We start from the raw sequence: 15,181 nt of genomic DNA, 5'->3' as shown, positions 1-15,181 counted from the left end.
GGTTGGCTTGCCTCTTATTGAGATTCCTGTAGATCAAGAGGGTCCTTATGTACACAGTCAAGTATTGGGAAAAGACAGAAAGTTTTTAATTGACACAGGGGCAAGCCGCACAACAATCAGTCATAATGAAGTCCCAGGGGCACCCCTCTCAGGCTCACAGAATGTTTCCCTTGGTTTTTCAGGACAGCCTATTGTAAATGAGGTATCGAAACCAGTCCCCCTGGCTGTGGGTCCATTATCACGTGTTACAGACTTGTTACTCACGAAATCATGTCCAGAAAACCTGTTAGGTATCAAAACATTGAAGGCTCTAGGAGCTGTGATATGTTGTTCTCCGGAAGGAGTTAGACTTTTCTTGCGTGACTTTAAGGGTCACTATGTATTACGAGAGTTTGATGTCAGATTAAAAAATGTACCGAAACACCTGTGGGCACAAGGCCCAACCGATGTAGGTTGCATGCACATCACACCATACCGTGTTACACTCAAACCAGGAGTTGTTTTGCCGCGAATCAGACAATACAAGTTACCACCCGATGCTGTAGTGGCTTTACTGGAAATCATTGAAGAGCTCATTGCCCAAGGAGTGGTCGTAGAGACCGACTCCAATATCTGTAATTCCCCTATCATTCCGATTCTTAAACGTACTGATCCCAATGCACCGCCAGTATATCGGCTGGTGATTGATTTACGAGAACTGAATAAATGCATTGTTCCACAGTACCCTGTGGTTCCCGACATCTCATCCCTATTGACTGCTATTGATTCAGAAGCAACGTTCTTTACTGTAATTGACCTCAAGAACGCCTTCTTCAGTGTGCCCATTGATCCAGAGAGCCAATACCTCTTCGGATTCAGTTTAAATGGACGAAGTTTCAAATTTTCACGCGCACCTCAAGGATTCACAGAAAGCCCCAGCATCTATAGTCAAGCACTGAAAAGACAACTTGATTGTATCCAAATGCCAGTTAACACCGCCTTACTACAGTACGTCGATGATCTGCTGATCACCGCACGAAGTGAACCCGAATGTGAACAAGCATCACTGACAGTTTTACATTTTCTGGCCGACAAGGGACACAAGGTGTCTCCTTCGAAGCTACAATTCTGTGTTCAGCAAGTTGTGTACTTGGGTCACTTGCTGTCCAAAGTGGGGAGACAGCTCACTCCTGATCGCATCCAGTTAATTGTAAATATGCCACAACCCCAGACACAAAAGGAAGTGCGGGCCTTTATATGCCTCACCTCGTACTGCAGACAATGGATTCCTCAATATGCATTTCTAGCTAAACCACTCATTCAGTTGACAACACAGGAGGCAGCGACTTCGACTGCCCTCCCTTGGACTCAGGAACATACACAGGCCTTTGAGGAATTAAAGAAAGCTTTATGTCAAGCACCAGTTTTAGCGACACCATGTTACAGCAAACCTTTTACACTTTTTGTTACAGAACGTGATGGTACAGCATTGTCTGTCCTCACACAAGATCAAGCAGGTTCAAATAAGCCCTGTGCTTATTTTTCAAGTACATTGGATTCAGTAGCCCAGGCACTCCCTGCGTGCTTAAAGTCAGTTGCAGCGACAGCCCTAGCAATTAGACAGAGCGACTCAATTGTATTAGGACATCCATTGACAGTACAAGTTCCACATTCTGTAGAGGTCCTTCTAAACCGAACCCAGACTCAACACTTGACTATAGCACGACTGACAGGTTATGAATTGACGCTATTCCAGCCACACATAGAAATCAGACGCTGTAACATTCTGAATCCTGCAACATTGTTACCTTCGATTATGACAGATTCAGTCCCGCATGATTGTATAGAGATCATTAATGCAGTAACAAAGCCCCGACGAGACTTAACAGATGTTCCACTGACAAATCCAGACCTGACACTCCGAAGCATATCCAGTCCCAGATTATACTGCCCCGACCACTGCCAGGCAGCTGGTTCGAGAATTCTTCCCACGGTACGGCTTGCCTCGTATCGTGTACTCAGATAACGGACAGCCATTCTCATCCGAGCTCATGAAGCAGGTTTCACTTCTGCTAGGATATCAGTGGAAATTCCATTGTGTCCGACATCCCGAGGCAGCTGGCCTTGTAGAAAGACATAACCAGACACTGAAAACACGCCTTGCCAAAATATGTAAAGAGAAAGGGGTCGACTGGATAGTCGCCCTGCCAGTTGCACTGTTCTATATGAGAATGGTCCCCCATTCAAGATCAGGACTATCCCCGTATGAGGTGGTCTTTGGCCGACCACCAAATATGTGGGGGACGCCCATGCCTAAGAAAATAACCGATGTTGATTGTAATATGCTGACAGATTACCTTGCCTCCTTGATGTCTGCACTCCAATCATGTCGTTCACAGGTTGCCGCAGCCTTTCCCGACAACACTGATGTAAAGCCACACGACGTCCGTCCTGGTGATACTGTGTTGATTCGCAACTTCGACAGGAAAAGCCCGCTGGAGCCCCGCTGGAAGGAGCCGAAGATCGTCCTTCTGACCACGAGGATGGCGATTAAAGTTGAGGGCCGAAAGGGGTGGATCCACACGAGTCATATTAAAAAATGTAATGAACTGTTGCCAGAAACTGACTCTTCCACCCCCTCAAAGGACTGCCTCGAATCTAGTGACTTTAAAGTTCCCAAGAGAGAGAAAACTCCGCAAGAGGAGTATAAAGCGAAACTACGGTCTAGCAAGTCAGACAGTTTAATTGTTTAAGTCCTCCCCTAGGTGAATCGGTTAAATAGTTTCTGACATGTATCCCCTAGATCGAGATAGAGAGAGAGAGAGACAATTCAAGAAACGTGCATATTGTAAAAAACACTCCGTAGTCACTGTATAGTGACATTATTAGTTATGTTTTTTCTAAGTCTTTTGATTATTGTTACCAGTATATTGCTGCCTATATATTACCCTATCTTCAAGCGTGAACAATCTGCTTACAATGTCACTGCCGAACATTCTTTTAGCGAATTACCCCCTCATGAATTATCTTACAGACTTGCGCTGCGCAACAACACATTCATTAGTATGTTACATCACTCCCATCAGACTAATAATGCTACAAACTGTTGGATATGTGGCCGACTCCCTCCCTATCAGAAATACAAGGGAGTTCTGCCTCTCTTTCCATACCCGTTCACTCACAATGGCTCATGTGGAGCATGGTTTAGAATAATTAATTCCTTAGATCCTGATATTGCTGTTTTCGAAGGAAATTGGGTTTGGGGAAACCTGAACTTAGTTCTGCTTAACGCCTGTTATCCTGACAAGAAGGGACTTCCCACTAGGATAGGAACTGATCTAGAAAATGAAGTATATGGATTAGGTAATTATACAATTAACCTTATGATTCTTACTGTCGAATCCGAAGCTGCACCAGTTCTCCCTGCTATGTCAGTATTACCAGTCACTGGTGACTTATGTGTCAGAAAGAAGGGTTCGGTACACTTAGGTCATAGTAAATGTACTACTGTGGTCGAATTCAGTGATCAAGGCAAGTCTTCATTTAGAGCTACTCGTCATTCCTACTTTGTTTGTGGCCATACCGCATACATACGCTTACCTCCAGATTGGGATGGTACCTGTTACATTGCATTCCTTCTGCCACCTGTTTTCCTAGCCCCTCCTGATTATCACAGAAATACAAATCTAGTAAAGAATAGACTCCGAAGAGATCTCCCGATTGTCGACTATACTGAAACGGCATGGGAGCAATACACAGACTTCAATAAAGGTTTCTTCCCCTACTTAGGTACTGTCTTTAATAGTAAACTGATACGAAGATTAACTAGAACCCTCGAAGCAGTAGTGAATGAAACTACCTCCGCTCTAGGCAACTTAACAGAGGAGCAATCTGCCATGCGGGTTGTTGTTCTCCAAAATCGTCTCGTTATTGACGTCATCCTAGCAGATAGGGGCGGAGCTTGTAAGGTCATCGGGTCAAGTTGCTGTGTTTTCATTCCAGAAAACGCGCCAACGGTATATAAAGCTATTACACGTCTTCATAAAATTGCAAGTTTAATACATCAGAATCCAGGCACCTGGACTTGGTCCGGTTGGTTCTGGACAACGTTGACCGCTTGGGGATGGAAGATCCTATCCTTCCTAGGCATTGCCCTTGTTATAGTATTCAGTTGCTGCCTGTGCCTACAGTGTGGGCCAGCGATTTGTGGTCTGTGCGCCACTTCATGTATTCCACATTCCAGTTTTCACTCAAAACGCGAAAAGAAGAAAGAAGAGCAAATGATGTTACAAGAACAGACTGATCGATTTATGAGGATCGATATATCATGAAGGGTCCGTAGGGAACAAGGAGGGAATGAGGAAATATACATTTTATGGTCAAGAAATGTTCCCTAACGTGTACCCCACCGTCTCCATGTACAAGCTTAAAGTGCATGTAACTTCCCTCCTGTGCCAGCTATGAAGACGCAAATATATTTGCGTCCAACGTTAACATGTCCTCTTTCAGATCCACCCTGAACGGGTTGAATATTCCGTTTCTAAGTATGCCATGCCAACGTCTTTTTGTGGTGTACTTTACACGTTTTTCAGCTCTGGCGAAGTAGGCCCTGAATTCTGCCATCGAGCTTTTTCCTGCCTTCTGACTCTGAACGCCTCAGCCTGGGCTGCCTCTGTACCCGTGACCTCTGCCTTACTCCCTGCGCGGCTAACGGCGCTTAGCTCAGCCTGCTGCCTGCCAAGACTGTATTCAACCTTCGAATTATCTGCTCCGCTCCTCAAACATACATTCCTGCCTACCAGTTCAAGTAAACATCCTTCCAGCTGCAGAGCAAAGGGCCCGGCCTCACTGTCTCCGTGCAAGTAATTCATAGCTTCTGTTACCATGGTAGGCCCATGCCCCCTCGCATCTCATGCAGACACGTAGACGTTTATACACGCACTCACAGTCAGTATAGAATAGCCTCTGCCCAAGAGACCTTTTCCTCTAAGATAATATGGTTCCCAAACATCAGATATCAGATATGATATAGGTACGAGTTGATCTGACATGCCAGACTTCTGTCTCTTTCCGCTAGCGTAAATGTCAAGTCCCCTGCACCCTCCAGTTCCACGTCAATCACACGTCATGCAGCTGCGCGCGCATCCAGACCTCAGATTTCTGCTGACATTGCAAGATTCTGCCATGTACCCACCCACTTGTGACACTTACATGTGACGTTTCTAGCACACACCTCTATGTTCACGCCTAGTTCACGCCTTCTTGATTACGTATTGCTAACACTTGTGTGTTTTATCTTGTTTCTCTCAGCTGTTACGACTACTGTATTGGTATTCATTATATGGTTTAAGTATAAAAGTTATGTCTTGTCAATAAAGTATGCTCTATCCCTTCCTGCACCCCAGTGGTGTCAGGAACCCGATATCCGGTACCAGAACCATTCCTTTTTAAGGAATAAAACCCCTAAGAACTCTAACACCACGGACTCTGCGTCTTTCTTTCCGATTGAGTTATTTTTGATTAAGTACTTACCTGCATAGAAATTAGGACGGTAAATCAAATATTTACCACAGTTTCATCATATGCTAATTACTAGGTAAATTTCACGCCAGTCTACATTTAACATTGAAAATGCCATACCATCAAAAAGAAAGCCTGGTTGCAGTTATCTTCATTCAAACTCAGTAACTTTCATTAAGGAAGTAAAGCTTCCCACACACTTTTAGGTTTCAAACAGTTTATTTATACTTGAGAAGTTAACAACATAGGATGGGCATACCCACCCAAATCAACTGTTTGCAAGTAGTAAAATAGTCTTTTAAGAGTAGTCAAATTAATTTTACTCCAACCTTAACTTCCCCCTTCTCGCCTCCCACCTGAGAATCCACTTTAGTTAATTAAAGAGCAATATCAACCTTTTGTCCACTAGGACATCTCGTCTGTTGATGATCTGAAGTTCCTATTGTGTTCTTGGGCATGTAAGTGATTTCATCAAGTGGAGTACTGACACTCACTGTTCACCGAAGATCTTCTCCGTACCTTTGATATTGTGCAAGGCCTTCTCCATTCCCAGCAGCCAAGAGTCTTTGATACCAGTTTATACCCATTGGTGGGTTCGCTTTACCCCAAAAGTCTAACTGTTTTTTAGCAACCAAAAGTAGCATTGAAACCAGTGTTCTGGTTCTTTTTCTTTCCCACCAGGGCACCTCGGACATCCACCACAGCGGAACCCCGAGATTCAATGCTGGGACACAGACTCCTGTGTGCGATAAAAAAAAAAAAAATCTTGCTCAGCACCTCTCTCCAGATTTTCCTCGATTGGCTGCAGTGCCACAGAAAATGGATGAACGTGCCACTTTCCTCCCAATCCTCTCCAGCATGTTTCAGACATCCAGCTGTCACAGGTATGTAGCTTTGCAGGGCTACAAGGCGACGGCAGCAGTATTGTCAGGCTAGTTTCCACATGGTAGATGCTTATCTGGTGGAGTTGGGGAGCATATCAGTGAGGTTCTTAATCAATCGCTCAATTTCTCGAGCCATATCCTGAGTGTTACGGCAGTTCCACTTGGGTACCACCTTGGAGACCCTCAGTACCAGGCACAGATCAAACACTAAGGCCATAGGTATAGTGTTTTCCCATTGAGAGAGATTGGGTAAATCCCTATGATTCATCTGGCCCAAAGTGTTCCTCTGAGTATACTGATTTAAAGATTGTTTGAATGAGGTCACTTGGCTCATTGCTCCTCGCAATCTTCCTGCATCTATTCAGTTCCCTAACCAATAGCTCTCCTGTGGTTGAACATCATCCCTTGGCCTCACAGAATGCCACTCGCCTGTCCCATTAGCCTATGGTCTTGGAACTAGTCCTCACGCCGCCTATCCCTTCTAGTTATTAACTTCCAACTGTAGAATAACTCCACTACGCCCTTTTCCTCCCAACTTAAGATCTAGAATTGCCCCATTGTCACCTGATCCACTCCCTCTCGGTCACCTCACTAAATCATTAGGAACCCGTAAGTAATGGGACACTGTCACTTCCTCCAGACGATGGCTCTGGGTCATCCACGTCTCCCTCTGATGGCGAGAGGCTGTCCTTTCTGGACTGGCGGATTACTGGCTTATGGACCTGTTGAATATATCTGATTCGAAGGGTCTGGTTCTGGTGCACAAGTTACTTACCTTCGGTAACGATATATCTGTAAGGAACAGTCGTTGGTATTAGATTCCTTACCTTAGAATATCCACAGGTGTCAGACTGGATCCGGAAACTTTTGTGTAGCAGTACCCTTGCACGTCGGTAGGTGTCGTCTGCGGCTCCGCATCCGTCGTCGGCGTCGGGATGACGTCGCCGGAGTACTTAGACGCCGCCCTCGCGCACTGACGTCAGTTCTTATACACAGCTTTTCCGCGCCAGAAACGAAGAGCCATGATAAAAACCAACACTGGTGCCATGAAACGAGGGCCCTGAAAGGGGATGACCTTAACCCTAGATATCGGTTCGCAGAACAGGGAGGATGTGTGGGGCGGTAAGCAATCTAATACTAACTACTGTTTCTTACAGATATATCATTACCGAAGGTAAGTAACTTGTGCATCTGAAAGAAACAAGTTAGTATTAGATTCCTTACCTTAGAATAGATACCCCAGCAATACCAACCCCGGTGGTGGGTCTGCGATCACACCAGAAAGTCCTGGAGGACGGAACGGCCAAAGAAGCCATCCTTCCGGACTTGGCTGTCCAGGCAGTATAGTCTTGCGAACGTGTGCAGCGAGACCCACGTAGCTGCCTGACAGATGTCCTGCAAGGGGACTCCCTGGCCCAGGGCAGTATTAGCTGCCGTGGCCCGAGTGGAATGGGCCCTCAGCCCAACAGGAGGCTCCTTCTTAGCCAAAGAGTAGCATGCCTTGATACACAACACGACCCACCGAGAGATGGTCCGTTTGTGCACCGCCCGCCCGTTCTTAGCACCCACGTACCCAACAAAGAGTTGGTCATCCACCTGGAACTGGCGTGTGCAATCCAGATAGAATGAGAGCGCACGTTTTGGGTCCAGACGGTGGAGACGCTCTTCCTCTTTAGAGGGATGCGTAGGCGGAAAGAGGTGGGCAAAGTGATGGACTGCCCGATGTGGAAGGCTGTGACTACCTTGGGCAGGAAAGAGGGTCTTGTCCACAACACAACCTTGTCCGGATGGACAGAAAGGAAAGGAGGCTTGGAGGAAAGAGCCTGAAGCTCACTCACTCACTCTCCTGGCAGAGGTGATGGCAACCAGGAAAGCAGTCTTAAGAGTAAGAAGACGGAGAGGACAGTTATGAAGCGGCTCAAAAGGAGCACACATCAGGTAAGTCAAAACCAGGTTCAAGTCCCACTGCGGCATAACGAAAGGAACAGGGGGGAACATATGAGTGATGCCCTTCAATAATCTATTAACAATCGGGGACTTGAACAAAGAAGGCTGATCAGGTAGCCTTAAGAAGGCGGAAAGGCCAGAAAGGTAGCCCTTGATAGTGCCCAGAGCAGAGACCGTCTTTTAAAAGCAAACATGGGGCGGTCCAGAGTCAGTTGTCCTGCATTGAGAACAGGCCAGTGTTTCAACACACTTTTTCTGACTGCATTGGAAACAGGGGAAAAGGTGGTCACACAGATTAGCCTATCTTGTTCTTTCTTTTGTTTGGGTTCCAAGAGGGCTTCTCTTGGGCAATACCAAGCCCTTTTGAGAGAGCGACGTACCAATTTTCTGGGATAGCCACGGTTTCTGAGTTTCTTACTGAGTGTAAAGTAATCTTCTGCTTTGCCCATCAGAGGGCGTGATCTTGCCATAAAAGAAGGTGTGTCCTAACAAGCACGAAGAAGTCAAGCCTTTGAAGAAGCATGGTAGCTTCGAAACGCATCGGCTGAAATTGACTGAAATCAACCAGGAATCTGTAAAAGCAATCTGTCCGGGGGGAGCACTTTTACCATTAAGGATTTATTCCCGTCTAATGTCTGGGTGCTGCCCTGCCCTATGGACAATTTGGAGCGAAATATATATATATATATATATACACATGTTCAGGTTGCAGTGAAGAACCGCAAGTGCTGGTGGGAACTATCGAAATCTGTGCTAGTGTGTGTAGTTTTCAAAACAACTGAAGGCGAGCTGTCACCCAAGTGTGGCCAACCTTTGGAGTCCTTTGCAAAGAAAAGGGTCACTCTTTAATTCTACAAAGCTAGTGCACACAGCATCCAAAATACAACACTCAGGTTATACCTATCATCTAGTGAACAAAGGGAATTTAGTATAATTTAACAGAACAATATAACATTATGATTAGAAAGAGCCAATACGTGTTAAATGGTATCACTATCATAAGAAAAGACTGCATGCAATAAAGCTATTTCATTGGTGTATGTTAAACGAGTCTATGCATATCATCTCTAAAGGTACAATGCAGAGATGATAGGAGTTCATCCTCAAAACTAAACAGCATCCTAATGGATTTTTTGAAAGAGTAGGGTTCCTAAAAATCCTGTCATTTAGTGATTGGAAATTGGAATCAACACCCAACAAAATGAAAGGCCAGTCTACGGGTTTCACCAGATCACCACATACTGCCTTCATCTGGATGAACGCCCATATAAAATAAATAAAAAATTAATGGTAAAAAAATAGAGAGCCTAATAAGTTGTACTAAAGCAGTAAAGACACTTTCAAACACCCATCACCAAAATAGGGTGGTTATATTTAAGCAACCTGTTATCAAGAGACTCTGTTTACTTTGGTGGACAGGGTCGGACTGGCCTTTAGGGAAATCGGGCATAGGCTGGTCTGACAGGTGATTGTATGGTTTGTTTTTCTGTCTGTTTGTGGGCTGCTTTATGCTCGGCTGCACCTTTTGTTTCTGTTGATTTCCCTGATATTAAAACAAACATTTCCTGCAACAAGCCAAGATTCATGGAGTCTTCTGTGCCTTGCGAAACACTTGCTCAGCAAGATGGGCCACACTTTAGCTTTCTAATTAACTAATGTGGGTCCACTTTTAATTTGGTGTCCAGCCCTATTTTCTGTCACAGTCCAAACCTGTTGGTGGGGTAGTGTGTGGTCATACAATGTTGACACCAGCACCCCCCACAAGGAAAACAAAGTTGTTTTTGGAGAAAAATATATTTACTACAACCAAACAGGGCAGCCGAGGTAATTTTGGCCCAAAATGAGTACACATATTGGGATGTCACTTGCACAGAGGTTGTGAAAACAGGCACCAGAAATTGAGATTAATACCATAAGATGTCTTATAGTCTATGTGTACTGCACTTTGTGTAAATATTTAGAGTGTGCTGTTAGTGTACTGTTCTCAGGCACGGTCACTCAAGTTTCTAAAATAAAATGGCAGTGAATGTTCTCCACTAGGCAAGCACACAATTATACATTAAAGACAAAATATACAGATGCTATAAAAGAACACTACTTGTGTGGACAGTATTGCAACTGAACAAAACATCAAAACCCTAAAAGATCTCTGGTAAATGTTAGATAGGTGGTTTTATGCTTACCTCCGTTTCAACCAGCATTGTGCAAGCCAGGGCCCCACAAATGACAGCACAGATGACAAAGGAATTTAGTATCAATATGTTAACATCCCATCAACTGACATATTTAATAAAAAGTATAAGGTTTCTTTTTTAGCATGTGTAGTTTGTGCCAACTATGAGAAGTCTCAGGGTTTGAGGTAACTAAAAGAGATAGCTAAAAATATATCAAGAGTATAGTAAAACATATATTTCTGTTTTTCAAGTGTACAAAATGATTGTTTGTTCCTTAGAAAGGGTACCAGTTATTTTGCTTTTAATGACTGGTTTGACAATGCATTTAGAAGAGGTCCTTCTTACCATGCACTTGAAACAGACTCGAGCACAGCTCCTCCGTTTCCTCTTGAGAAAGGTAAGCTGGGAATGTTGCACAATCAAGCAGAAGGTGACACGCAGTGGCAAAGGCTTCCCTGCAGTCTTCAGACATCTGTCCCATGTTATATATTGCTTGGTCAATGTCCCACCCATCTTCCTCTCTCTCCCTTTGAGCCTCCAGGCCTGGGTTAGAGGAGTGGGCAGCATGCTGGCCTTTCTGGCTCATTGGTGGAACTTTAACAGTGAACAAATCTGAGAGCATTTGCTTGAACTGTGGGACTGTAATTTGTTTAGGTTCCCAGGCACCCCGTTTCTTCTTGCCAGCGTCATCCATAGGATTGCTCAGATCCTCTTTCTTCCCCTCTCTGCTGTCCTGGTCTTTCAGCTGGACTCCAAAAATATATCTACTGGCAAAGTTGGCAACCAGCTCCTGGATGCAGTGTAAAGTATTCTGCATGCTTCCACCACTCTTCCAGACGTCGTTCTTGCCAGGAGACACCCTAGGCATACCCAGGTGCTGAGAGAGCTCAGGGGATGATGCACTCAGGCCTATGCCACTATCTTCAGACTTCATTGGGGGGAAAATACGCTCTTCACCATCCTCCTGAACTTCAGGCTCAGATTCTGCATGCATTTCACCAATATCCTCTTTCACCGGGCTCTAGAATACAAACATTTTTTTATTATCACCTTATCTTTTTTATAGCAACATACTTCCTGCACATCTTACAAACAAAACATATGCATGGATGGATTACATCATTCACTGTGAATGGATCTTGTTTAATCAGCTTTTTTGCCATTGGTGATTCACATAACCCCTTTATCTATTAAGTAGAAACAAATGTAATACGACCTTGCCTACTGGTGCATCGTCTATTAATGTCAAATCATTCCATTTATTAATGTAAAAAAAGGTCACAAGCATATGTATGCAAAATGTATTATCTTCACTGTAACACGATCATCTATCACAGTGGCAGTCACCACTGTGTCGTAACAGTTAGGTCAGTTTCCATAAAATGAGACAGTTTTTTTTTGCAAATAATCCGTGGTGTTTGACGAATATTCACGCAACTTTCTAAAAGTTTTTTATCCACCTCAGCTCCTTCCAGGAAGGGGAACTATCATGTGGGGGCTGGGAAAAAGGGACAGGGTCCCAAAATGCATTTTCACCATGCAATTTCCCATGGGAAATTTAGGCAGCAATACAAAAAACATTTAAAAACAAAAAAAGTCTGAACAGCATTGCACCAAATTGGCAAAAAGCTACAACTTGACCCAGAAAGCGTGCTTTTTGTCATTTGGTGTAACACTGTTCAGCCGTTTTTTATAAACTAAATGTCAAACTACAATGAGATTTGGATGGCTGGTCCTGCAGGAGCACCCCAGTATTCCCTGCTGTACCGTAACTTTATAAAATAAAGCCCTCTGATTGGTGGAGATGTCCTTTTCCCCCACCGCTCATCTTGCTCTCATGGGACTCTCATGGGACTGGTCAATCATGCAATCTGATTGGCTGGCTGCGATTCCAACAGCGTGTTGTGTCTGCCATTTCAGGACTTAGTCCCATCTCCTGGGATTGTTAAAAAACAAAATAGCATAAAAGGTGGCAAGGTAGGAATACCCTGAGCCCCTGCGCACTAGTGATGTGGACCCCTGTTCACTCTTCCTCTGACCCCTCACGCTCCGGGCCTAAATAAAAAAGAAACATATTGTGCAGCAGGTACCGCAGGACCATATAACTGTTGAAGAATGAAGCTTGCACTGTCCTGCTGTACCTTGGAGTGCCACTTGTGAGGCAAAACTGACGGATTACTACGGTACCACAAAATGAATAAATAAATAAATAAAATGTAGGGTGGGTGTCTCTTAGGACTTGTGCAGCCGTGGGGTGTTGGACAGCAACAGGCCATTAGCGGCCTGCTCAAGGCTGTGCGCAACGGCGATTTGCCTGCCAGACTTGGCATGTGTCCAGTCCTCTACTGCACATGGTCTAAAGCTCAGTGAGGGAGCTGCATGAATATGATCAGAAATAAACTGAAAAAAAACCAAAGGTTAAAGTGACTTCATAGGTAGGTTAGTTACTAAGATTTTAGGTTATATAAACCAAATAAATACACTGAAAAAAACCAAAGGTTAAAGTGACGTTATAGTAAGGCCTTGTAATAATATAAAACTATTGTTTTAAAACAAAAATAAAAATATTGAAATTCACCAGTTATAGTTTACTATAACTTATGGCCCGACATGCGCCGCTTATGACCTCACACATTACATCACTCATGACATGTTAAATGGCATCACTGTTGACGTCTCTAATGACCACTTCCCAATGATCATCTTTCTAATTCAAAGGATGTCTGAAATTAGGCTCAGAATCGGTGTGATCAGACAAAGAAGCTGGAGAGTTCAATCGCATTGCTACAAGAGCTTAGTCTAGCATGTCAACGTCATCAATAGCAAGGAGTATTTGAGAAACACTTGTACATCACAAAAACCTATTTGAGAAATCTGAAGCCCAATGCATGCCCCCTCGCAGAAAAAAACACACAAACAAAAATAAGCTGCTCATATTCCTCTATGTTCCAAATAAAACATTTCACCTGTAATAGTGTTTCTCTTTGGGAACAAAATGGGGCATTCAATTTCAAAAGTACTACTTCATCCATATCTGCTAAAATGCCTTCTCCAAAACAAGACGACAAATTTGCTTTTCTTCAGAGAACCTTTACGTGATTCCCACAATGCAAATGACGTGCCCAAAGTGGACAATGAAAACGTGAGCTTCTCTCCACAAACAGCCTCATTTTGAGAGTACATCTTGCTGTGAATCCTGATATGCTTAGAAATCACCCATAGATCAGTATCCCTACATTATACACTTAACCTTCTGCACAAGGAAATCTCCACCATGAATTTGTACACTTTACACATACATCAATTGTACGAGTTTGTATTATTATTGCACAATGGCTTATATGCAAGGAACTATGGTATGTCTCTGGCAAACCAGCAGCTGCTGAACTAATGTTAATAATATTAAAGTATCCTCCGCCAGTACCTCGAAGGAGTTAGTGAGCCGCCATAATTGGGTTGGTCTACTAGTAAGGTACCTCATTGCTAGTTTGCTTAAGTGCTTGCTTTTCACTTGACAGTAACACTGGAACCAACACTAGTATACATTTGGTCCTGAAGAATTGCCATGTGATTTTCCAGACACATTAGGCAAGAAACATGCCGACCACTATTCCATAACCAGCACTGTCCATTATGGTGGCACACCTTTCTGATTTTAATTGGGACCAGTGGGCTCGCTGATTAAAACTGATCTGGAGAACTCTCTCACATCTTGCACTCACATCTACACTACGAGGCCCATACACAAACTGCACCTAACAGCTTGGGAGGAAAAGATCTCCGATAAAGAGCCCCTCACAGGGTGCCCGTCAGGCACTGCAGTGCCGGCTTGACAAGGTGCATGCACTATGATGAAGCATGACACACACCCAGCCGGGTGTTTGAGGGCGCCAAAGTGGGAGATACCCTGTCTCCACCATAAGGTTAGGGTATTAAACCGACCAGGCCTCTTCCTCTTCTTGTCTCCCTAAAAGCACCTGCATACCATAGTTGCTTGCTTGATCCCCCCCGCAGGCACTATTCTGGACCTACAAGCACCCCCAGTCCCTCCCATTTTTTATATAACATTGGCATATATAACTGCTTCATAAACATATCAATAAAACATACCTGTAAAAGCAGACAGAATCGTACCCAATATGCACACTGTAATTCTAAGCCTCCGGTGTAAAAATAGGTTTGTATGATGCATACATATTAAGTTTTGAGAAGCAAGGCATCTTTTCATAATGTATGCAAGTGTGAACTCCCAGTTCCCTAACCTGCCACCGTGGAACGCATAAGCACTCTTGGAAGGCAAGGGGGAAAGGAAAAGTGGCAAGACATGCAACGAGGAGAGCGGTCATTGGCTGCTCTAGACGCTGTCCCTCTTTGATTGCAGATTAAAGATATTTTGTGACACCTGCTGTGGAGAGTGTGTAAACAACTAATTATATTCTATACCAAATCGACTGAGATAATTACATAAACATCGGCAATTCTAAAACCACTTTCCCTGACAGTGCTAAGGATCCATCTGTCTCCTTTTGAGATTTGGTCTCATAGCAATTATCTTGGACTGAAGATTTGTGCCGAATTAGTATTATTGGGATTCAAAGTTACTCAAAATCCTGTGAAGGTCACAGAGCTAGTTTGAAATAATTTGAAATCTACTAGATTACATTTATGTTTAATTTT

General features: G+C 43.9%; 1 protein-coding gene across 3 annotated transcripts in view; it reads right to left on the bottom strand.

Annotated features, from left to right (window-relative positions):
• Positions 1-15,181, bottom strand: part of DOP1B (DOP1 leucine zipper like protein B) — an 870,802-nt gene that overhangs the window by 380,870 nt on the left and 474,751 nt on the right. For all 3 annotated transcript variants that reach the window (XM_086935393.1, XM_086935394.1, XM_086935395.1), the window contains exon 14: positions 10,850-11,525. In XM_086935393.1, coding sequence (XP_086791519.1) covers positions 10,850-11,525 — 676 coding nt within the window. The remainder of the gene's footprint in view (positions 1-10,849; positions 11,526-15,181) is intronic.

The sequence above is a fragment of the Lissotriton vulgaris genome, chromosome 8 (assembly GCF_964263255.1).
Source record: "Lissotriton vulgaris chromosome 8, aLisVul1.2, whole genome shotgun sequence".
Classification (NCBI taxonomy): Eukaryota; Metazoa; Chordata; class Amphibia; order Caudata; family Salamandridae; genus Lissotriton; species Lissotriton vulgaris.
Note: the sequence above shows the minus strand (reverse complement) of the source record. Positions and strands in the feature narration are given on the sequence as shown.